Source organism: Quercus lobata, chromosome 2 (genome assembly GCF_001633185.2).
Source record: "Quercus lobata isolate SW786 chromosome 2, ValleyOak3.0 Primary Assembly, whole genome shotgun sequence".
NCBI classification, from domain to species: domain Eukaryota; kingdom Viridiplantae; phylum Streptophyta; class Magnoliopsida; order Fagales; family Fagaceae; genus Quercus; species Quercus lobata.
In genome coordinates this window covers 86,992,537-87,015,964 of record NC_044905.1, presented here as the reverse complement: position 1 = coordinate 87,015,964, position 23,428 = coordinate 86,992,537, and the positions used below count along the sequence as shown (strand labels likewise).

The following is a 23,428-nucleotide window of genomic DNA, read 5'->3' as shown; positions in this document are numbered from 1 at the left end:
CGTCAGGGATTCAGGTTAATCCCGTCACCTATGAGGCTTGTGTGTTTTTTGAGGCGACACTAACAATACTTTATTTCTTTCAGCTTATACCCGTCCGCGCATAACTGACGAGCAGGAGGGGTTCATCCAACGGATTCTGAAAATTCCTTTGGAAGAACGTAAGTGCAGGGATTTGATCACCCTTGACACCCTTCACTTATACTGTGGGGGTCCAGATCCGTCAGCGGAAGCTCGAAGGTTGGAAGAGTTTGCACGCCGACGTAAGTAAGCTTTTATTTATCCCGTCAGTTTTATCCCTCCGTCATCTGCCCCAACGGTGTTCTTTGTGTTGTAGAAATGGACTCTGCGAAGCAAAGGATAAGGGCTGCCGCAACTCGTCAGAAGGAGGAGAGAAAAAATAAGGAGGCAGCAGGGGAGGCCTCGTCAACTCCAAAGGTCGTCGCCAAGGTGACGAAGAGGAAGCCTGACAGTGATGACAGCCGTCCCTCAAAGAAAGCTGCCGTCACTCCTAGGGACGAACCATTGAAGGAGAAGTCCCTTCCCAAGCCCAGTCATGGTACGGGCAAGGGGGTGATGACCTCCGCCGGTCCCGTCAGCGAGGGCCCCTGCCGTCTCCTGACTCACAAGGATTATGCCGTCGGGGAGGTTGGGTCCCTGATAAAACCGACGGACATTGAACCTTGTGACCAGGTGGGGACGGAGGAATTAGGGGCGTCAACCCTTTTTGACCTCACCAGGGTATGTTCACTAAAATTTTGTTTGGAGAAACTTTGCTTTGCTTTGGTATACTTTTCAACTGACGGATATGTTTTCTTAGGCCTTGGTGCGTGTCAAGGCTCTTCAAGATCGTTGTGCGGCGAAGGAGGGGGTCGTCACTCGAGTTCGTAATCATAATACCAACCTGATGAACCAGCAAGGTCAGTACAAGGAGGCCGTCCGTATCCTCAACAAGGAGCTGCAGGAAGTTAAGGAGAAGCTGACGGAAGTCAGTAGTCAGAATGATAAACTCCAGAAAGAGGTGACGGCTCTAGGTGAAAAGCTGCAGACGGCGGGGGCTGATGCGATTAAAGATTTCAAAGTGTCGCAGCCCTTCTTTGACTCGTGTGGTGAATATTATGGCACCAGGTTTGAAGATTGCCTTCAGCAAGTTGCGTCAGCCTACCCGGAGTTGGATTTATCCGGGATCACCATGGATGACGGAGACAACAGCTTCCGTCAGCCTACTCCGAGGTGCGACGATAGTGTGGTCTTAGCCCAGCCTGCTGCTTCTGATTCTCCTGCCGTGACTGTGGATGTTGAAGACCATCGGACTAACGGCAAGGATGTTGACGTTCCTGCCCCTTAGCTTTTATTTTGTATTTTGGTCATGTATAAAATAGTTGTTTTGGAGAACAATTGTAATTTTAAACAATTTTTAAGTGCTCCCTTTGTTTCCTTCGGGCTTTTGTTTGTGTTCTGCTGTGTTTAATTCCCGTTGCTTTTAAATTCCTTTGTCAAAGGTGGCCTTAGACGAAACTTTGGTAATTATTCCCGTCTACTTCAATCGCGTCAGCTATTTTGAACTGTTGGAAGCCCCTGTTAGCATGATGTCGTGCCTAGGCTCCAAGCTCCGTCGGCTTGGTGACCGTTGGTTTACAGCTTTTGCTTTTGGTTTCTGTTTTCAGGTCGTCAATCTCTTAAATCCGTCACTTTGATGACTCGTTATTGTATGCCTTGGTTTGAGGGCTACGTCCATATGACGATTGCTTCATCTAATAGTCGTTAGCTTTTTTAGCCTTTAGCTTTTTCCTACCGTTATTTTTATGATGTTCTTGACATCTTTTTGCCCGTTAGCTTTTTAAACCTTGGTGTATTTTAACACCTTCATTAGTCCTTAGTTTTTTAGGACTTCGTCCACATGATGATTGTTTCATTTTTTGGACCGTCGGCTTTTTATATTTTCCGGACCGTCGGCCTTAGCCTTAAATGTCTTTTGACATCTTTTTTGGCCCGTCAGCTTTTTAAGCCTTGGTGTATTTAACACCATTAGTCCTTGGTTTTTTAGGACTCTGTCCGTACGATGATCGTTTCATCTATTGGACCGTCGGCTTTTTATATTTTCCGGACCGTCGGCCTTAGCCTTAAATGTCTTTTGACATCTTTTTTGGCCCGTCAGCTTTTTAAGCCTTGGTGTATTTAACACCATTAGTCCTTGGTTTTTTAGGACTCTGTCCGTACGATGATCGTTTCATCTATTGGACCGTCGGCCTTAGCCTTGATGTCTTTGACATCTTTTTGGTCCGTATGTTATGGACTTAGCGGTTTTGGCTGCGAGCTTAATAGATCGTAGAAAAAATACACTTCAGTAATTTCTGAAAAACTCCTCTTATTACCACGCATTCGAATAAAAGTAATTAAAACCAAATCCTGCCCCTTGGGCTAAAAAGAAGAATTGTTGCAAAAAGATTAAAGTAAATGATAGTTCTGAGGAGTGAGACTAAATCTTGCTGGAATGTAAAATAAAATAAGAGAAAATTGAACTTCGTGCTGTCGCTCCTACTGGTAGTATTTTCGTAGGTGCTCGGTGTTCCACGGGTGCGGCAGTTTCTTTCCTTCCAACGTCTCTAGATGGTACGTGCCTTTCCTCTGCCACGACGTGACTCTGTAGGGTCCTTCCCAATTGGGGCCGAGTTTCCCTTGTGTAGGGTCCCTAGCGGCGCCCATGACCTTTCTAAGAACAAGGTCTCCAACCTGGAAGTCCCTATGTCGAACCCGGGAGTTGTAATGTTTAGCCATACGGTCCTGGTACCGAGCGAGCCTTTGTTCTGCTATTGCCCTGATCTCGTCTATTAGGTCCAGCTGTAGTCGCATAGCCTCGTCATTTTTGTTTTCGTCGTGGTTGTGCACCCTGTAGCTTGTGAGCCCCACTTCTGCTGGAATGACCGCTTCGCCTCCATACGTCAGTCGGAATGGTGTTTCTCCTGTGGGTGTCCTTGTTGTCGTCCTGTAAGCCCATAATATGCTTGGCAATTCATCGGGCCATATACCCTTTGCCCCCTCGAGCCGAGTCTTGATAATTTTGAGCAAGGATCGGTTTGTTACTTCGACTTGGCCATTAGCTTGAGGGTGGGCGGGGGAGGAATAGTGGTTCTTTATTCCTAGTTGTGAGCAGAAATCTCGAAAGGGGTCGTTGTCGAACTGCCGTCCGTTGTCTGAGACGAAGACTCTAGGAATGCCAAACCTGCATATGATACATCTCCAAACAAAGCTTCGTACGTTTTTCTCCGTGATTGTGGCCAATGCTTCAGCTTCCACCCATTTTGTGAAATAGTCGATGCCTACCACCAGGAACTTTAGCTGTCGTGCTGCTGTAGGGAAGGGTCCCATAATATCTAAGCCCCACTGTGCGAACGGCCATGGGGCCGTCATTGGGGTCAGCTCTTCGGTTGGTTGCCTAATAATGTTGCTGAACCTTTGGCACTTGTCGCAGGCCCTGACATAGGCTTCGGCGTCCTTCTGCATAGTGGGCCAATAGTACCCTGCTCGCACAAGCTTGTGAACCAACGATCTGGTCCCTGAGTGGTTTCCGCAGATTCCTTCATGCACCTCTCTCATGATGTAGTCTGCCTTTTCCATACCCAGGCATCTTAGATATGGTCGGGAGAAACCTCTTTTGTAAAGGACATCTTTTATCAGGACGAACCTCGCTGCCTGGACCTTAAGTCTCCTTGCGGCTTCCTTTCCGTCTGGTAAGACCCCGTCTCTCAAGTATGAAACTAACGGCGTCGTCCAGCTTCTGTCGGAGCATATTTCCTGCACGTTGCTGAGGTCTATTAGCGGAGAAAGCTGTATGAAGGAGAGTACATTACCAGGGATGACCATTTGTTCTGCTGAGGCGGCTTTCGCTAGGCGATCGGCCCGCTCGTTTTCTTCTCTAGGGATTTGGACAACTTTAGCTTCTAGGTCATCCACTCTCGTCTTTACTTCACCCAGGTACTTCTTCATCTTTTCGCCCTTGCACTCATAGTCTCCATTGATTTGATTAGCGACGACCTGTGAATCGCAGTAGATGACTACCCTTGCGGCTCCTGCCGCTTTGGCGAGGTTGAGCCCCGCTATCAGAGCCTCATACTCTGATTCATTGTTGGTGGCAGGGAAGTCGAGACGGATCATACATTCAATGGTGTCTCCTTCGGGCGATAATAGCACAATGCCGGCCCCTGCGGCTTGTCTGTTGGATGACCCGTTCGTGTATACACTCCATTGAGGGGGCTCTGCTGCCCCCTTGTCTTCATCATGAGTGAACTCAGCTATAAATTCGGCGACGGCCTGTCCCTTGATGGCGGTCCGTGGGCGGTACTGAATATCAAATTCGCTTAGTTCTATAGCCCATAATGCCAATCGTCCTGCGGCCTCGGGACTGCTCATTGCTCGCCTTAAAGGCTTGTCAGTCAGAACGTTTACCGTATGGGCTTGGAAGTACGGTTTGAGCTTGCGGGCTGCCGTAACCAATGCAAAGGCAAGTTTCTCCATGGGCGGGTACCTTTCTTCTGCCCCATGAAGCGCTCGGCTTGCGTAGTACACGGGCTTTTGCACTTTCTCTTCTTCTCTGATCAAGGCAGCGCTAACTGCCGCGGAAGAGACGGCTAGATAGAGAAAAAGCTCTTCTCTTGGCTGCGACGGGCTTAGTAACGGTGGGGAGGAAAGGTAAACCTTCAGTTCTTCGAACGCTTGCTGGCATTCGTCAGTCCACTCGAAGGATTTCTTCAATGTCCGTAACCAATGCAAAGGCAAGTTTCTCCATGGGCGGGTACCTTTCTTCTGCCCCATGAAGCGCTCGGCTTGCGTAGTACACGGGCTTTTGCACTTTCTCTTCTTCTCTGATCAAGGCAGCGCTAATTGCCGTGGAGGAGAGGGCTAGATAGAGAAAAAGCTCTTCTCCTGGCTGCGACGGGCTTAGTAATGGTGGGGAGGAAAGGTAAACCTTCAGTTCTTCGAACGCTTGCTGGCATTCGTCAGTCCACTCGAAGGATTTCTTCAATGTCCGGAAGAAGGGTAAACACTTGTCCGTGGCCCTTGACACGAACCTGTTTAGTGCCGCTATCTTTCCGTTGAGGCTTTGTACCTCCTTCACATTTCTTGGTGGTGCCATATCCAGGATGGCCTGGATCTTGTCTGGATTTGCTTCAATGCCCCTCTGAGACACCATGAATCCTAAGAATTTTCCTGCCGTTACTCCAAAGGCACACTTTCCTGGATTGAGCTTCATATTGTAGGAGCGAAGTGTGTCGAATGTTTCTTTGAGATCTCCTAGATGATCTTCCTCCTTTCGGCTTTTCACCAACATGTCGTCCACATAGACTTGGACATTCCTCCCAATCTGCTGCGCGAACATTTTGTTCATGAGTCTCTGGTACGTTGCGCCTGCGTTTTTTAGGCCGAAGGGCATCACCTTGTAACAGAAGAGGCCTTGGCTGGTTACGAACGACGTTTTCTCTTGGTCGGCTTCATGCATTCGGATTTGGTTGTACCCCGAGAAGGCGTCCATAAAGCTCAGCAGCTGGTGTCGAGCCGTGGAGTCTACTAGGATATCGACCCTCGGGAGGGGGTAGCTATCCTTGGGGCAGGCCTTATTGAGATCGGTGAAGTCCACGCACATCCGCCATTTCCCGCTCGCCTTCTTGACCATCACCACATTTGCTAACCAGTCGGGATAGTATACTTCTCTAATAAAACTTGCTTCCCGTAACTTTCTGACTTCTTCTGCTATGGCTCGGTCTCGCTCGGGGGCAAACACTCTTTTCTTCTGTCTGATAGGTGGAAAGGCGGGCGATACGTTCAACCTATGCACCATGACTGAAGGATCTATTCCTGGCATATCTTATGATTCCCCACGTGAATACGTCCCGATTGGCGTCTGAGGAAGATCATCTAGGAGATCTCAAAGAAACATTCGACACACTTCGCTCCTACAATATGAAGCTCAATCCAGGAAAGTGTGCCTTTGGAGTAACGGCAGGAAAATTCTTAGGATTCATGGTGTCTCAGAGGGGCATTGAAGCAAATCCAGACAAGATCCAGGCCATCCTGGATATGGCATCACCAAGAAATGTGAAGGAGGTACAAAGCCTCAACGGAAAGATAGCGGCACTAAACAGGTTCGTGTCAAGGGCCACGGACAAGTGTTTACCCTTCTTCCGGACATTGAAGAAATCCTTCGAGTGGACTGACGAATGCCAGCAAGCGTTCGAAGAACTGAAGGTTTACCTTTCCTCCCCACCGTTACTAAGCCCGTCGCAGCCAAGAGAAGAGCTTTTTCTCTATCTAGCCGTCTCTTCCGCGGCAGTTAGCGCTGCCTTGATCAGAGAAGAAGAGAAAGTGCAAAAGCCCGTGTACTACGCAAGCCGAGCGCTTCATGGGGCAGAAGAAAGGTACCCGCCCATGGAGAAACTTGCCTTTGCATTGGTTTCCGGACATTGAAGAAATCCTTCGAGTGGACTGACGAATGCCAGCAAGCGTTCGAAGAACTGAAGGTTTACCTTTCCTCCCCACCGTTACTAAGCCCGTCGCAGCCAAGAGAAGAGCTTTTTCTCTATCTAGCCGTCTCTTCCGCGGCAGTTAGCGCTGCCTTGATCAGAGAAGAAGAGAAAGTGCAAAAGCCCGTGTACTACGCAAGCCGAGCGCTTCATGGGGCAGAAGAAAGGTACCCGCCCATGGAGAAACTTGCCTTTGCATTGGTTACGGCAGCCCGCAAGCTCAAACCGTACTTCCAAGCCCATACGGTAAACGTTCTGACTGACAAGCCTTTAAGGCGAGCAATGAGCAGTCCCGAGGCCGCAGGACGATTGGCATTATGGGCTATAGAACTAAGCGAATTTGATATTCAGTACCGCCCACGGACCGCCATCAAGGGACAGGCCGTCGCCGAATTTATAGCTGAGTTCACTCATGATGAAGACAAGGGGGCAGCAGAGCCCCCTCAATGGAGTGTATACACGAACGGGTCATCCAACAGACAAGCCGCAGGGGCCGGCATTGTGCTATTATCGCCCGAAGGAGACACCATTGAATGTATGATCCGTCTCGACTTCCCTGCCACCAACAATGAATCAGAGTATGAGGCTCTGATAGCGGGGCTCAACCTCGCCAAAGCGGCAGGAGCCGCAAGGGTAGTCATCTACTGCGATTCACAGGTCGTCGCTAATCAAATCAATGGAGACTATGAGTGCAAGGGCGAAAAGATGAAGAAGTACCTGGGTGAAGTAAAGACGAGAGTGGATGACCTAGAAGCTAAAGTTGTCCAAATCCCTAGAGAAGAAAACGAGCGGGCCGATCGCCTAGCGAAAGCCGCCTCAGCAGAACAAATGGTCATCCCTGGTAATGTACTCTCCTTCATACAGCTTTCTCCGCTAATAGACCTCAGCAACGTGCAGGAAATATGCTCCGACAGAAGCTGGACGACGCCGTTAGTTTCATACTTGAGAAACGGGGTCTTACCAGACGGAAAGGAAGCCGCAAGGAGACTTAAGGTCCAGGCAGCGAGGTTCGTCCTGATAAAAGATGTCCTTTACAAAAGAGGTTTCTCCCGACCATATCTAAGATGCCTGGGTATGGAAGAGGCAAACTACGTCATGAGAGAGGTGCATGAAGGAATCTGCGGAAACCACTCAGGGACCAGATCGTTGGTTCACAAGCTTGTGCGAGCAGGGTACTATTGGACCACTATGCAGAAGGACGCCGAAGCCTATGTCAGGGCCTGCGACAAGTGCCAAAGGTTCAGCAACATTATTAGGCAACCAACCGAAGAGCTGACCCCAATGACGGCCCCATGGCCGTTCGCACAGTGGGGCTTAGATATTATGGGACCCTTCCCTACAGCAGCACGACAGCTAAAGTTCCTGGTGGTAGGCATCGACTATTTCACAAAATGGGTGGAAGCTGAAGCATTGGCCACAATCACGGAGAAAAACGTACGAAGCTTTGTTTGGAGATGTATCATATGCAGGTTTAGCATTCCTAGAGTCTTCGTCTCAGACAATGGATGGCAATTCGACAACGACCCCTTTCGAGATTTCTGCTCACAACTAGGAATAAAGAACCACTATTCCTCCCCCGCCCACCCTCAAGCTAATGGCCAAGTCGAAGTAACAAACCGATCCTTGCTCAAAATTATCAAGACTCGGCTCGAGGGGGCAAAGGGTATATGGCCCAATGAATTGCCAAGCATATTATGGGCTTACAGGACGACAGCAAGGACACCCACAGGAGAAACACCATTCCGACTGACGTATGGAGGCGAAGCGGTCATTCCAGCAGAAGTGGGGCTCACAAGCTACAGGGTGCACAACCACGACGAAAACAAAAATGACGAGGCTATGCGACTACAGCTGGACCTAATAGACGAGATCAGGGCAATAGCAGAACAAAGGCTCGCTCGGTACCAGGACCGTATGGCTAAACATTACAACTCCCGAGTTCGACACAGGGACTTCCAGGTTGGAGACCTTGTTCTTAGAAAGGTCATGGGCGCCGCTAGGGACCCTACACAAGGGAAACTCGGCCCCAATTGGGAAGGACCCTACAGAGTCACGTCGTGGCAGAGGAAAGGCACGTACCATCTAGAGACGTTGGAAGGAAAGAAACTGCCACACCCGTGGAACACTGAGCACCTACGAAAATACTACCAGTAGGAGCGACAGCACGAAGTTCAATTTTCTCTTATTTTATTTTACATTCCAGCAAGATTTAGTCTCACTCCTCAGAACTATCATTTACTTTAATCTTTTTGCAACAATTCTTCTTTTTAGCCCAAGGGGCAGGATTTGGTTTTAATTACTTTTATTCGAATGCGTGGTAATAAGAGGAGTTTTTCAGAAATTACTGAAGTGTATTTTTTCTACGATCTATTAAGCTCGCAGCCAAAACCGCTAAGTCCATAACATACGGACCAAAAAGATGTCAAAGACATCAAGGCTAAGGCCGACGGTCCAATAGATGAAACGATCATCGTACGGACAGAGTCCTAAAAAAACCAAGGACTAATGGTGTTAAATACACCAAGGCTTAAAAAGCTGACGGGCCAAAAAAGATGTCAAAAGACATTTAAGGCTAAGGCCGACGGTCCGGAAAATATAAAAAGCCGACGGTCCAATAGATGAAACGATCATCGTACGGACAGAGTCCTAAAAAACCAAGGACTAATGTCTCTGATCAAGGCAGCGCTAACTGCCGCGGAAGAGACGGCTAGATAGAGAAAAAGCTCTTCTCTTGGCTGCGACGGGCTTAGTAACGGTGGGGAGGAAAGGTAAACCTTCAGTTCTTCGAACGCTTGCTGGCATTCGTCAGTCCACTCGAAGGATTTCTTCAATGTCCGGAAGAAGGGTAAACACTTGTCCGTGGCCCTTGACACGAACCTGTTTAGTGCCGCTATCTTTCCGTTGAGGCTTTGTACCTCCTTCACATTTCTTGGTGATGCCATATCCAGGATGGCCTGGATCTTGTCTGGATTTGCTTCAATGCCCCTCTGAGACACCATGAATCCTAAGAATTTTCCTGCCGTTACTCCAAAGGCACACTTTCCTGGATTGAGCTTCATATTGTAGGAGCGAAGTGTGTCGAATGTTTCTTTGAGATCTCCTAGATGATCTTCCTCCCTTCGGCTCTTCACCAACATGTCGTCCACATAGACTTGGACATTCCTCCCAATCTGCTGCGCGAACATTTTGTTCATGAGTCTCTGGTACGTTGCGCCTGCGTTTTTTAGGCCGAAGGGCATCACCTTGTAACAGAAGAGGCCTTGGCTGGTTACGAACGACGTTTTCTTTTGGTCGGCTTCATGCATTCAGATTTGGTTGTACCCCGAGAAGGCGTCCATGAAGCTCAGCAGCTGGTGTCGAGCCGTGGAGTTTACTAGGATATCGACCCTCGGGAGGGGGTAGCTATCCTTGGGGCAGGCTTTATTGAGATCGGTGAAGTCCACGCACATCCGCCATTTCCCACTCGCCTTCTTGACCATCACCACATTTGCTAACCAGTCGGGATAGTATACTTCTCTAATAAAACTTACTTCCCGTAACTTTCTGACTTCTTCTGCTATGGCTCGGTCTCGCTCGGGGGCAAACACTCTCTTCTTCTGTCTGATAGGTGGAAAGGCGGGCGATACGTTCAACCTATGCACCATGACTGAAGGATCTATTCCTGGCATATCTTCATGATCCCACGTGAATACGTCCCGATTGCGTCTGAGGAAGGTTATGAGCTCCTGACGGATCGTGGTGTTAGCGAGCGTTCCAATTTTGGTCGTTCGATTAGGATTGGAACTGTCAAGGGGTATCTCTTCCAACTTCTCGACCGGCTCTGTTACCGTCCGGCACTCTTCTATGCTTAAAGCCTGGACCTGATCCTCCATTTCCATCATGGCTATGTAGCATTCGCGTGCGGCCATCTGACTCCCGCGCAGTTCGCCTACTCCGTAATCAGTTGGGAACTTTATCATCAGGTGGTAGGTGGAAGTTACCGCCTTCCACGAGTTGAGCGTGGGTCGCCCGAGGATAGCGTTGTAGGCTGATGAGCAATCGACCACCAAGAACGTCACGTCCCTGGCTATCTGTTGGGGGTAATCGCCTATGATGACGGATAATGTGACTGCGCCCAATGGGAATACCCGGCTCCCGCCGAAGCCAACAAGCGGGGCGTTCGTTGGGATCAATCGTTCCCTGTCGATCCTCATCTGCTGGAACGCCGTGTAGTACAAAATATCTGCTGAACTGCCATTGTCGACCAGCACCCGGTGCATGTTGTAGTCTCCCACACGCAGGCTGACGACGAGCGCATCGTAATGTGGATGGTGAAGGCGTCGAGCGTCTTCTTCTGAGAATCTGATTACGGGACCTTTTCTCCGCGCTATCTTCGGCACGACTCCCGTCAGTTGAACATTCTGTACCATCCGAAGATAGGTCTTGCGGGCTTTTTTGGACGACCCGACGGCGGCCGTTCCTCCTACGATCATCCTTATGTCTCCAATCGGAGGCCTTGGTCGCTCATTGTCCCGGCGGGGGTGTTGGTCTTGTGCGGGGGAATCCGCTTTCTCCTTGCTGACAAACTTCTGCAGCTTTCCTTGTCGGATAAGGGCTTCGATTTGTTGCTTCAAGTCGTAGCAATTGGCCGTGTCGTGACCATGGTCACGGTGGAAGCGGCAATATTTCTCTCTGGATCTTTTGTTGGGATCACTCTTCAGTTTTCCTGGAAACGTCAGGGCCCCTTCGTCCTTAATCTGCATTAGGACTTGGTCTATCGGAGCGGTTAGCGGGGTGAAACTTGTGAACCTTCCGCTCATGGGTTTTGGACGTCTCTCTTCTCTTCGGTCTCCCATCTTGCCTTTCTTCCGCCCCTGGTCCTGTCGGGGTTCTTCTTGTCTCTCTCTTTTCTTGGGTCTATCTTCTCGGGCTAATAGCGCGTCTTCAGCGTTCATGTACTTGGTGGCCCTGTAAAGTACCTCCGACATGGTCTTTGGGTCGTTTTTGTATAGGGAGAACAAAAACTTACCTCCCTTGAGCCCATTTGTGAATGCTGTTACCAGTATCTTGTCGTCGGCTTTGTCAATCGAGAGCGCTTCCTTGTTGAAGCGTGATATGTAGGCTCTTAACGTCTCCTCCTCTCGCTGCTTGATATTCATTAAACAGGCGGTGGACTTCTTATAGCGATGTCCGCCAATAAAATGCGTGGTGAATTGAGCGCTTAGCTCCTTGAAGGTGCTGATTGAGTTGGGTGCTAGCCAGCTGAACCAAATCCGCGCTGCGCCCTTTAGGGTTGTAGGAAAGGCCCTGCACATGATTGCGTCTGCCACTCCCTGAAGGTGCATCAGGGTCTTGAAGGTCTCTAGGTGATCTAGAGGGTCCTTGACTCCGTCGTAAATATCCATATTTGGCATGCGGAACTTACTCGGCAGGGGGAAGGAGTTGATGGTTGTCGTAAATGGCGAGTCAGTCTGGTTGACAAGGTCGTCAAGATCATTGGATACTCGCCCCTTGAGAGCGTTCATCATCACTTCCATCTGTTCCTTTATCACCTGCATCTCCGCGCTGACGGGTGGTAGAGCTGTATCTGTCAGGGAAGGGATGTTAGTGTCCCGTCGCATTGGTCTGCTCGGGGCGTTGCTCTCCTGTGGTTCTTCGTGAGTCTTCCTTTCAGCGCTGGTTCCTTCTTGATCCGCTCCTTCGTTATTGACCGCCACATTTTTTTGGCGCAGCTGCTCTTCTAGGTCGTGGTTTTGCTTGGTGAGGCGCTCCACGGCTGCGGCGAGTGTCCTGACCTGTCGCTCAAGAGCAGTCATAGGGGTTTCTTCTTCTTGAACGTCGTTGATGGTCGCCATTGAACGAGTGAGTACCATGTAACTCTTGTGTGTAGGAAGCGAGAATGTGCTACAACGTTCCCACAGACGGCGCCAACTGATGATGTCGGAAATAATACCACCAGTGAGTCACACGTTCCTCGCACGATCGCCAACGGCACCTGCACAACAAAAGGGAATAACCTGGCAGAGAGTACCGGTGTGGTACCGGCCAAACACCCTCCGAAGGTCAAGTTAGTACTATTCTTACTACTCTAGAGTGCTAGAGAGGGTAAATTATGTGTACCTCCTTTTGTGAGGGTGCTTGGGTTTTTATAGTAGTAGATGGTTGACCTCTCTTCCTTGGAGTAGAAGTCTTTTCCTTATAGGAGTCTTCTTGAGCGTATTTTACGAGATTTTTTCCATATAGGAGTCTTTAGGTTCCTTGAAACGTGGGGGGCGAGTTATTTTATTTATATATGTAAACACGCAGATCAATCAATCTGTAGACTGACGCCGTCAGCTTAGGTTAATCCCGTCTGCCCAAGTCTATCCCGTCTGCCCAATTTTACCTCCGTCACTCTTCAGGATGCCCAGTTTTATGTGTTCTTCCTATATTCCTCCGTCAGCCTTGGAGAAATGCCGTCGGTATAGCTTCATCCCGTCACGCTTGTCCAGCTTGGACCGTCACTCTCGTCTGACTAATTTTATCCTCATCAGTACTCATTATTCATCAATACAAATTTACATTTGCAAATCATATTTCTTTTCAATTGTTTGATTTTCTGCAATTGAGAAATTTTGTGTTTACACCAATCCTTATAATGTATTTCAAATCCAATGCAATATAGATGTTATACTGTCATTTGCATCTGCTGCTTAATCGAACTCTTAATTCATTTATTCGTTTTTTAAAAAGTATGTACTAGCATTATGTTATTAATTTTCCCTAGTTAGGCTTTTTAAAACCCAATTTATGGCCTCATTTAGTTTATTTGGTTCTCAATAAAGTTGCTTGATTTAGTATTTAGCAGCTTTGGGGTTGCAAATATCACTAATTTCCTTAAAAAATAAAGGAGTACTGAAACTATTCCATCTCTCATATGATGTATCAAAACCTATTCAATTAGATAGCTAGATAATTAAGTTTCACAGGGTAATTTTACTTCATGGTAGAGACACATTGCAAACCAGCGAAAAAGAAATACAATTTTCCAAAAAATTTACAACAACGAAGATGGAATAGCATTGCTAATTATATGTTAACAGTCACTTTGCGCATCAACTTTAACGTCTGGGCCCAGGATAATTAGCATGATTGATATTCGAATCTCAATCTTATTTTATAAGAAAATAATGAACGGTATTCATCAATAATTATCACCTCAAATTGACATTAATTTGTCTGTATTTATTAGCCAATCATTTACCATTATGTGATGCTCTAAAAAGTTATACATCGATGACAATAAAAAGAATTTAACAAGGTCTTAGTGTTTTGGTATCAAAATGATGATTTTCACGTTAATAAGGAGAGATCATGTTAAATTGAGAATGTTATTGACTTTAAATATTGATGCAGGAAATGCATCCAAGCCATGCACAAAGTACATCAACAACATTTCACACACAACTATTAATTTTATTGTATATGGAACACCTAGATTAATTCTTTCATAGTGTCAAAAATAACGACTTTGAAGCAATGACAACACAATTGTTGGAGTTTGAGCTTGAATTGAGTTGGAACTCACTCCGAAACAGCATGTAATTTTAATTTTCTGAAACCCATGGGTTATAATGTGAAATACAATTTTTGTTCATATGTTTATTTTACCTTTTTTTCCCTCCACTACATTGAGCTTGGAGAGAGTGTGGTCAAATTTTGAATACATCCAAAATCTAATATGCTATCAACTAATTAATTCTAAATTTCTTTGTTGAAAACGTAAAGAGGTGTCAATTGATTCAAGGATCATGGGCTATTTTGCACTAAATTAATCTAGAGAATATATCCAATTAGAAAATGAATAGATTGTGAATTAAGAATGCGAAGTAGCCAACATGGGGTTATTTTGCACCAAGAGAGAAAATAATGGTGATCGACTACCTCCCGGAATTAGTTAAAAAGGTGTTTACACTTTAGAGTGACAAAGAAACCAACCATATTAAGCCATAGTTTGACCTAATCGAATCCCTAACTCCAAAAGCTGTAATATATTTTGACTAAATTAAAACAAGTGCTAAAGTTCCTCAAGTCTTGAGTTAGCCAATAAGGTAATTAATGCTATGGCCTACCACGGAGACACAAGAATCTTGTGACGCTGTAATAGCACCATTTATGTGCTCTACCCCTATTGGTTACCAAGGCATCTTCTAGAACGATAAAGAATCCCAACTTTTCCATCCATTATGGGACGTTCTATGATGAAACTAAACTTTGGCCGCCTTTGAGGAAATGAAATTTGCTCTGGACAAAGGAAAAAAAATTATATAATACACACAAGTGACTCTTTGGCAATTGTACGTAAAAAGCCTTATAATCAGCTGAATCAAAATTTATGCAACCTTATCAATTAGTATCAACTATGCTAATATCATGGGTTTTAATTAGTTCAATTAATAAAATTTTTGATAACTGACTAAGAGATCTGGATTTAATCTCCGTGTACACCAAAAACTTATTGATGTTTTCGTATAGTAATAAAAAACTATCATTAATAGCGGATGTTATAAGTTAAAATTCTCTAAAAAAAAAATCTATGCAAATATCAAAGACTAGTCCACAATATTAGAGTTTGGTTGGAGGAGGGTTTCTTACTATTCACATTCTCTCCCTAATTGATAATGATGTAATATCTTTGAATTCTTAAATACTAGTAGCTACCATTTTTATATCCAAAAAGAAAAGCCAAATCTTCTACTTTACCATTTTCTTTTAGAGTGGGTTTGGATAGCAATGCATTTACGTTGCTATTCGCATTTCTTTGGTCCCGTGTACTGTTCACGAGATTCACAAGTACGTCTTTCAACAAATATAACTTCTAATCTGAGTCCTACGGTACTATTCATACATTTTAAAATTATTTTGCTATAGTATTTTCAATTTTTAGTTTTTAGTTTTTAGCAATAAGCGGTATTCAAATAGATCCTTAATCCCACCAATGTACCAAAAAAAAAAAAAAAAAAAAAAAAGCTCATTTTCATGTGACCAAATTAAGCATGCATCGAAGTCCAAAGATAATAGATATGCTCTATCACATACATAATATGTTCTCTCTCATGGTTGCTAGCTTAGCTCCTAGTAGTCCTACGTGTTTGCTGAACTGTCAGCTGGGTTTCCAAAGTGTCTATTCTAGACAGCACCACCTGTCACTAGCATAGGGTCATGCACACACTTCAAGCATTACTCCACACTTCGCACATGGATGGCTTGTGCCAAAAACAAGCTTAATACCTTCTCTTCCCACTATATAATCACCACTTCTCATCCCCACAATATGCACACATTTGTTTCTATTTCTATCACTCTATCTTGACTCTTTAAAGCTTGTGAAAGACACTCAAAGTCATTCTCATTGTCTTTGTCTATCTTTATCACAAAAGCAAGAAAATGTTGTTCATTTCCAAGGCCATTGCTGTCTCATGGTGCAAGAAGCATGCAGATGGAGATGATGGTTATGATTATGCCCCAGCAGCCTACATTGAACGTGATGGCGATGATGATGATGATGATGATGACGACGGAGATTATGACTATGCTCCAGCAGCATCCATGGAGGGTGATGATGATGATGGTTATGACTATGCTCCAGCTGCATGAATAGCCATTTTCTGCTAGTGGTACTACTTATGGGGTTCTAGCTAATTAGATACCCCAAAGTTTTGGCGGTTATGATAAAATTTCAAGCTATGTATTAGTGGGCCTACTAGTACTCTCTTAATGCTAATGACGGCCATGCAAGTGACTTAATGTTTTTCATGTTAATCATGCTAATGATAGATGGTCATTATTATAGAAGTATTATATATCATGGATTGCTTGATTAGAGTTTTGTTTAGTTTATAGTGCAGGAAATAAATAATATTTTTTCGCAGCTTATAACCAAGCATGACAACATCACAGCTAATTAACAAGGATTACACCAGCAATACAACAAACTGCAAATAGATCCAAACTAAGATACAACTAAATCAACACCCTACTACAAATACTACTATATCCACTCTAATCCAATAAGCTACATACAGTCCCAAGTCAAATTTACAACTACCATAGCCAGCTGGTCCACCTCCTGAACTATTCTTCTTCCAAAGTGCTTGAACCAGACATTAGTAAAGCTACTCAATGCTTCCATATCCTGCAAAATAGTGATATACTCCTCAGTCTCCAATCTGCTTGCTTCTACCCCTGCACAAGATTAACTAATTCCTTTTCTGCTACCAAAATTATTTCTGGGAATTCCTTATCCTAAGCAGCCAGCAATGCCTCTCTAATCCCTATTCATATAGCTTCCTGTTTCAGCTTTACGGTCCCACTAAAACAGCCCATCATAACCCTTCTTCCTTCCTTATTTTTACAGATGAAAGCAGCACCATTCCATTTCCCTCTCTTCTTTACGCCTCATCCTACTAAAAAAATAATTTCCCATCCTTTACAACATGAAAAATTGCCATGTTTCTCTCCCTCTACTCTCAATGCGTAGACTCTGTTAGTCTTTGCATTGTAGGGCATCCTGCAAGTGGCGAAGATGCTCCTGCTAAAATCCAGCACCATTTATGCATAAGCACAAAGACTGTCAAACTGCACACCAAATAGTCCATACTGCACAATAATCAAATCATTATTATATCATTTGCTGGAATCAAAATCACATATCCATTAATGGTTCAACCATTAATGCACCGAGAATGGTTTTTATGGAGAACATTGCAGTTTTTTGGTTTTGTATTATGCTTAAAATATTGGACTTTATGGAGAGCAAGCAATTTGAAAAACAAATTCTCTATACATGGGAACCAAAATATCTGATCCCATCACACTTTTTTGATTAGATATTGAAGTTATTCTGCAAACAAAATTGTAGAAGAGATAATATTGTAGTATGAAATACAACATTTACGCCCATAAACCCACACTTTTCTACAATAAACTACAGAAAAATTTCTCACCCCTGTAGTAGTTTAAGTAAACAAAATTTGATGAACTATTGACATCAATATGCATAGACCCAAAGCCAACATGACCAAAAATCTGGTAAGTAGAGCAGGGTTTCTATAATGAATACGCTAGTGTCTTGTCAGAACCTTTCCTCTTGATGTCTAGATGTAATTATTAACATAAATGGATTCTTTTTATATCCATATGAATAATGACAGACTCTGGTCACGAGTCCTGACAAGTTGTTAAGACTAAGCACCTGTACCACTCCTTTAGAATTTCCCATTAAATAATGTTTATTGTTGAGCAAACTGCAAATTGTCTTAAAACTTTTTTTTCATAGTTCCACTGTGGCTTCCAAAATTATGAAAATGCAGCTTTGTTCCTCACCAACAAACTGGAACCAGGATTTCTCTTTCAATCTCACTCTCTTCTGAATCCAACAAAGGTCTTGCCATTCTATCTAACATAGAATATATTTCTCTCATTTCTGAATGAGATGGATCTCCAACAACAAACTCATGGACAATCCCATTAACCTCAATTGAACTACATCCAGGCACCTTTTTGACTCCAAGATCTTTCATTTTCCTTCTCACTTTTGTTACATCTTCCCATCTGTCAGCGGAAGCATAAATATTGGCAAGGAGTGTATGAATACTGGAATCACTTGACTCAATTTTCACCAGCCGCTCAGCCACCCGTTCACCCATCTCAACATTGCCATGGATTCTACAAGCACTAAGCAAAGAACCGTAAAGTGGAACTACAATCTCATTATTTTCTTTAGGGACTTCTTCTATCAATTTCTCTGCTTCGTCCAACTTTCCAGCTCGACCAAGAAGGTCAATAAGACACCCATAGTGTTCTAGTTTCGGCTCAATCTTATACTGCTTTGTCATAGAATTAAAAAACTGGCGGCCTTCCTCAACCAAACCTCCATGACCACAAGCGCTTAAAACACCAATAAATGTGATATCATCAGGTGAGACTCCAGCTTGTTTCATCTCTAAGAACAACTCAAGTGCTTTGCTTGTCTTACCATTCATGGCAAGCGCACAAATGATCGAAGTCCAAGAGGCTGTATCTTTTTCCTTTAACTCATAGAAAATGTCCAAAGACTTCTCCACACACCCACATTTTGCATACATTTCTATAAGAGCAGTGCCAACAACTGTATCCACCGAAATTCTATTCTCATCTATGTATCCATGAATCCATTTTCCTTGCTCTAGAGCTCCCAACTGAGCACAACCTGTGAGGAGAGCAACCACAGTGAATTTATCTGGTTTAACCCTTCTAATTTGCATCTCTCGAAATAGAGCCACTGCCTCATCAAAACGGTTAAACTGCACATACCCATTGATCATAGCTGTCCAAAGAACTATATCCCGAGTGGGACTCTTCTCAAACAACTCTCTAGCTTCATCCAGCTGACCACAGTTCACATACCCAGACACCATACTGGTCCAACAAATCACATTCTTTGTATGCATCTCATCAAAAATTTGCCGGGCTACACTTAAACAGCCACACTTAGCATACATGTCTAACAAAGCATTCCCAATGACAGTAGTAAATCCAAGCTCATTTGCAACATAACCGTGAATTTTCTTACCAAGCTCCAAATTTTTCAATGCTGTACAAGCTGACAGAGTGCTTACAACTGTGGCTTCATCAGGCTTCTCACTGCTCTCCCTTCGCATTTGCTGGTAAACATTCACAGCATCCTCAAACCTCCTGCGCCTAACATAGCCAGAAATCATAACGTTCCAAGACACCCTGTCTCTCTCAGGCATTTCATCGAACAGCTTCTTGAAATTCTCAACCATGCCCAGTTCAGCATACATGTCCATAAGCGAGTTACAAACATAGGTATCAAATTCAAGCCCAGTCTTCAACACAAACCCATGAACCTTAGCACCCTCCCAAGCCTCACCTAAGCACCCAATCGCCTTGAAAACATATGGGTACGTAAAATTATCGGGCCAAAGACCATGATTTCTCAATTGCCCAAAGACCCAAATGGCTTTTCTAAAGCTACCCTTCTTTGCAAATGCTTTGATCAACACGTTGTATATGAACAAGCTCGGGTTTTGGATATAACTGAAGATTTTCTCAGCGTAGTGCAAGTTCCCAAGATATGGGTCTGTGCAAAAGACCATTAGCTTATTAAGGGTGTCGTGGTTTTGGTGGAGCCCGACCCGGAAGATCTGGGTCTGGATTTGTTTGAGATGGGTCATGGATTCGCAGCTCTTCAGATATTGAATGCATGATGTCTTGTTCAGCCTGGGGCTGCTAGAGATGGTTGAGAAAAAGTGTGGCTTTGAAAGAAAATGGCGGGAAATAAACTGGAATAACCCAACGTTGTTGTGTTGGAAGAGCATTGACTATGTGAGCTCAATGCAATATCAAAATTTTAAGCTCATATATAGTTTGTGAAAGACACAATGGGCTAGTTGTAGGAGTGTAGGACACTATACTGCCATGTAAAGCCCTTTGGACTTTGGAGCAATATTAATTTTTTTTTTCTTTTATTCTTTTCTTTTAATGAATTGAACAGTATTAAACTTTGGAGTAACTTATAAAAAGAGTATGTGCATGGATACAACAAAACAAATTCCCTGATTTTTTTTCATAATTATTAAGGTGACATATTGTGATTTATATATAAGAAGTGATGTTAATAGTAGTCCTATATGAAAGTGTTGTTTTCTTAATCACAATCTACTATCTCATTTTTTTTTTTTTTTTTAATTTGTGGTGTCGTACTGTTGCTTGAGTAAGCGAAGTAACTAGCCAATGATGTTGTTACTGAGTACTAGGTTTTATAATACCAGATCCAATGCTCTAGTTTAGTAGACTTGACACAATTCAAACACATGTTCAAATCTGGTCTTTTGTTCACATTGTGTCCTATTTAGTGCATTGGAGCGCTAGACAAAAGCTTTGCCCTATCTTTTATTGGTCAGAGGTTCAAACTCATAAATACTACTTTATAATGATATCTTTTTTTCTTTTCTTTTTTTAAATTATACTAATCATCCTAAACTATTATTCATGTTGTAATGCCTCTTAAACTATCAATTTGCATGATTGATGCTTAATTTAACCTTTTTTTTTAAATGCACTCCCTAAAGAAGAAAAATACTTAATTTACCCTTAATATAAGTGGTGACATGATATTTTAGTATACATGACGTATGTCATGTTACCATAACTTTTTTGTGGAGTTTGTAGTGTGTATTTGTATTAGAACCTCATTTCGTCTCTATTGTATACTATGTTAACTAAAATTAAGAAAGTTAATATGTGATGATGTAACTTTGTTTACAGTTATACTAGGTGTAACTTGATCATAATTTTTTTTAAAGTTTTCTAATTAAATATAATAAAAATAATTTTTATTTTTCAACATAAATGGCTAATGTTGCATATGTCATGTGTATTACATAGTTATATTACCATTTGTGTTGTGCTAATTTATGTGTTTTTAATTTATTTAGGGAATACATCTTCAATTTTTTTTAAAATGTAACAGTTATACTAGGTGTTACTTGATTCTAATTTTTTTTTTTTTTAAAGTTTTCTAATTGAATATAATAAAAATAATTTTTATTTTTCAACATAAATGGCTAATGCTGCATATGTCATGTGTATTACATAGTTATATTACCATTTGTGTTGTGCTAATCTATGTGTTTTTAATTTATTTAGGGAATACATCTTCGATTTTTTTTTTAAATGGAGTGTCGATATTTTGGGTGGTAAATATGATGCCCATAAATAAATAAATAAAGACTATGGGGATCAATTATCTAACCACCAAATGTAAATAGCTATGAAAAATAAAAGGGAAAAAAATATGAGAAAAGGGAAAGTACTAGAAGTAGTCTGAATTTGGGCCAAAGAGGGGTCATAGGGCCTGGGGAACAAAATTATTGGGCTAATAGACTATAACTTGGGGGAGTTAGAGAGACCCATGATTGGACCTAGCCTCAGAAACGTGCATCCCATCACATTTTTTTTTTTTTTTTGAAAGTGCATCCCATCACATTTGGTGGGGTTCAAATGTTGTACCACAATGTCACACAATAACTATCACAAAGACCAAATTATAAAATAAAGATAAAAATCATTGTCACATGTATCCAACCTCTGTCAGAAATTAATTACTACTTTTATTGGTCTGACATTCAAAATTTTCACGTTCTCACGGCAAGGTTGGCTCTTGGCAGTGGAATCCAATGTATGATGTTTTTTGTTGGTTGATTTTAGTACCTTTTGTGTGTGTGGGGGTGGGGGGGAATACTTACTACTAAAGTCCTATTTAAATTCTTCTCAAAAAAATAAAATGTATTAAATAAAAGATATTTCTATATAACTAAAAGAATTATTTATTTATTTTATAATTTTATAATTCGGGAGGAAGATTTGAACATTGATATTTCTTTAGAAATCAGTCAAATTACTTTAAAAAACTAAGATGCACTGGTTATTATTTTCATAAAGTTTCTTTAATGCTAGTAAATTTGTTTTGTCCAATTTCTTATTATCTTCCAATCCAATGGAGTTGTTCAAAAAGTTAAATTCAAAATGCAAGAGAAATTATAAGATTCACATGGTGGATAAGTGATGTGGTCCACTATTCCACTAAAAAACTTCCACCTGTTTAAAATTGTTAGTTAGAAAAAAATTTTAAACAGAAATTAATTACTGACTCAACAATTTTAAGTAAGTAGAAGTTTTTTAATGAAATGGTGGACAAATGATGTGGTCCACCAGAGAACTCTATAATTTCTCAAATGCATGTGCTTAAAAGCTGTGATTTTTTTTTTTTTTTTTTTTTTGCATCATGAAAAATGCATTCATATAAAAAATGAATACATTAGTTATTAAACATAGAAGTGAAAAAAATAAAGATAACACAGAGAGAGAGAGAGAGAGAGAGAAGAGAGAGAGAGAGAGAGAGAGAGAGAGAGAGAGAGAGAGAGAGAGAGAGAGAGAGAGAGAGAGAGAGAGAGAGAGAGAGAGAGAGAGAGAGAGATAAGCAGTTTGAGTTTATGCAAATGAAGACAAATGATATATCAACGAGGAAGAGTAATTAAATTTAAGTCTTAATGAAAAAATATGTAGATAATGACTTGAAATAGCACTAGTAGATAAAGTAAAAATAAAATAAAATTTAGGAAATGATATACTATAATTTTGGATAGGATGAGAGAGAGAGAGGATAAGCAGTTTGAGTTTATGCAAATGAAGACAAATGATATATCAACGAGGAAGAGTAATTAAATTTAAGTCTTAATGAAAAAATATGTAGATAATGACTGGAAATAACACTAGTAGATAAAGTAAAAATAAAATAAAATTTAGGAAATGATATACTATAATTTTGGATAGGATAAAATGTTAGAGTATAATATATATGGCTGCCCTTACTCTGTTAAGGATTTATAGCTGATTCCAAAAATTTTGGGATTTAGTCTTCATTATTATTGTTGTATTGAGCATATTATTAAGTTCGAATTTATAGACTTTCAAATTTATGAATTAAGTAATATGTGTGCTTGATTTGAAAAGATCCAAGTTGCCTTATGAAGGTGATTTGGGATCATATCACCTACAAAGTACAATTCCTTCAATGTGATAGCTAGTTCAATTAGAATGCACTAAGTAAATAAAAAGTTTAGCTTAGCTTCCAAACAAATCCGAAATTAGTGAAGTCGACAACTCTCTTGTCTATGTTACTATATAAACACATGAGAGAGAGAGAGAGAGAGAGACAACTTTGTGCTTGAACAAGATTGAGACTCGGGTGTTGTTCAATTGTGAATTTCAAGACATTTGGTATATGTTTTGAAGAAGAGAAAAAAAAAAATGAGGGAAAAGGAGGGGAAAAAGGTTAACTATGTTGAGAGAGACTTTTTCTATGTTTTGTTAGCAATGAATGAGGTGGA

General features: G+C 42.4%; 1 protein-coding gene across 1 annotated transcript; it reads right to left on the bottom strand.

Annotated features, from left to right (window-relative positions):
- Nucleotides 1-16,486: 16,486 nt before the first annotated feature.
- Nucleotides 16,487-19,891, bottom strand: LOC115977009 (pentatricopeptide repeat-containing protein At1g31430-like). Its single transcript, XM_031098628.1, has one exon. The coding sequence runs from the start codon at nt 19,853-19,855 to the stop codon at nt 17,855-17,857; it is 2,001 nt and encodes a 666-aa protein (XP_030954488.1). The 5' UTR covers nt 19,856-19,891; the 3' UTR covers nt 16,487-17,854.
- Between the last annotated feature and the right edge of the window lie 3,537 nt (nt 19,892-23,428).

Coding starts and splice junctions, on each gene's coding strand:
- LOC115977009 (XM_031098628.1), bottom strand. CDS start 19,855: ATGCTCTTCCAACACAACAACGTTGGGTTATTCCAGTTTATTTCCCGC.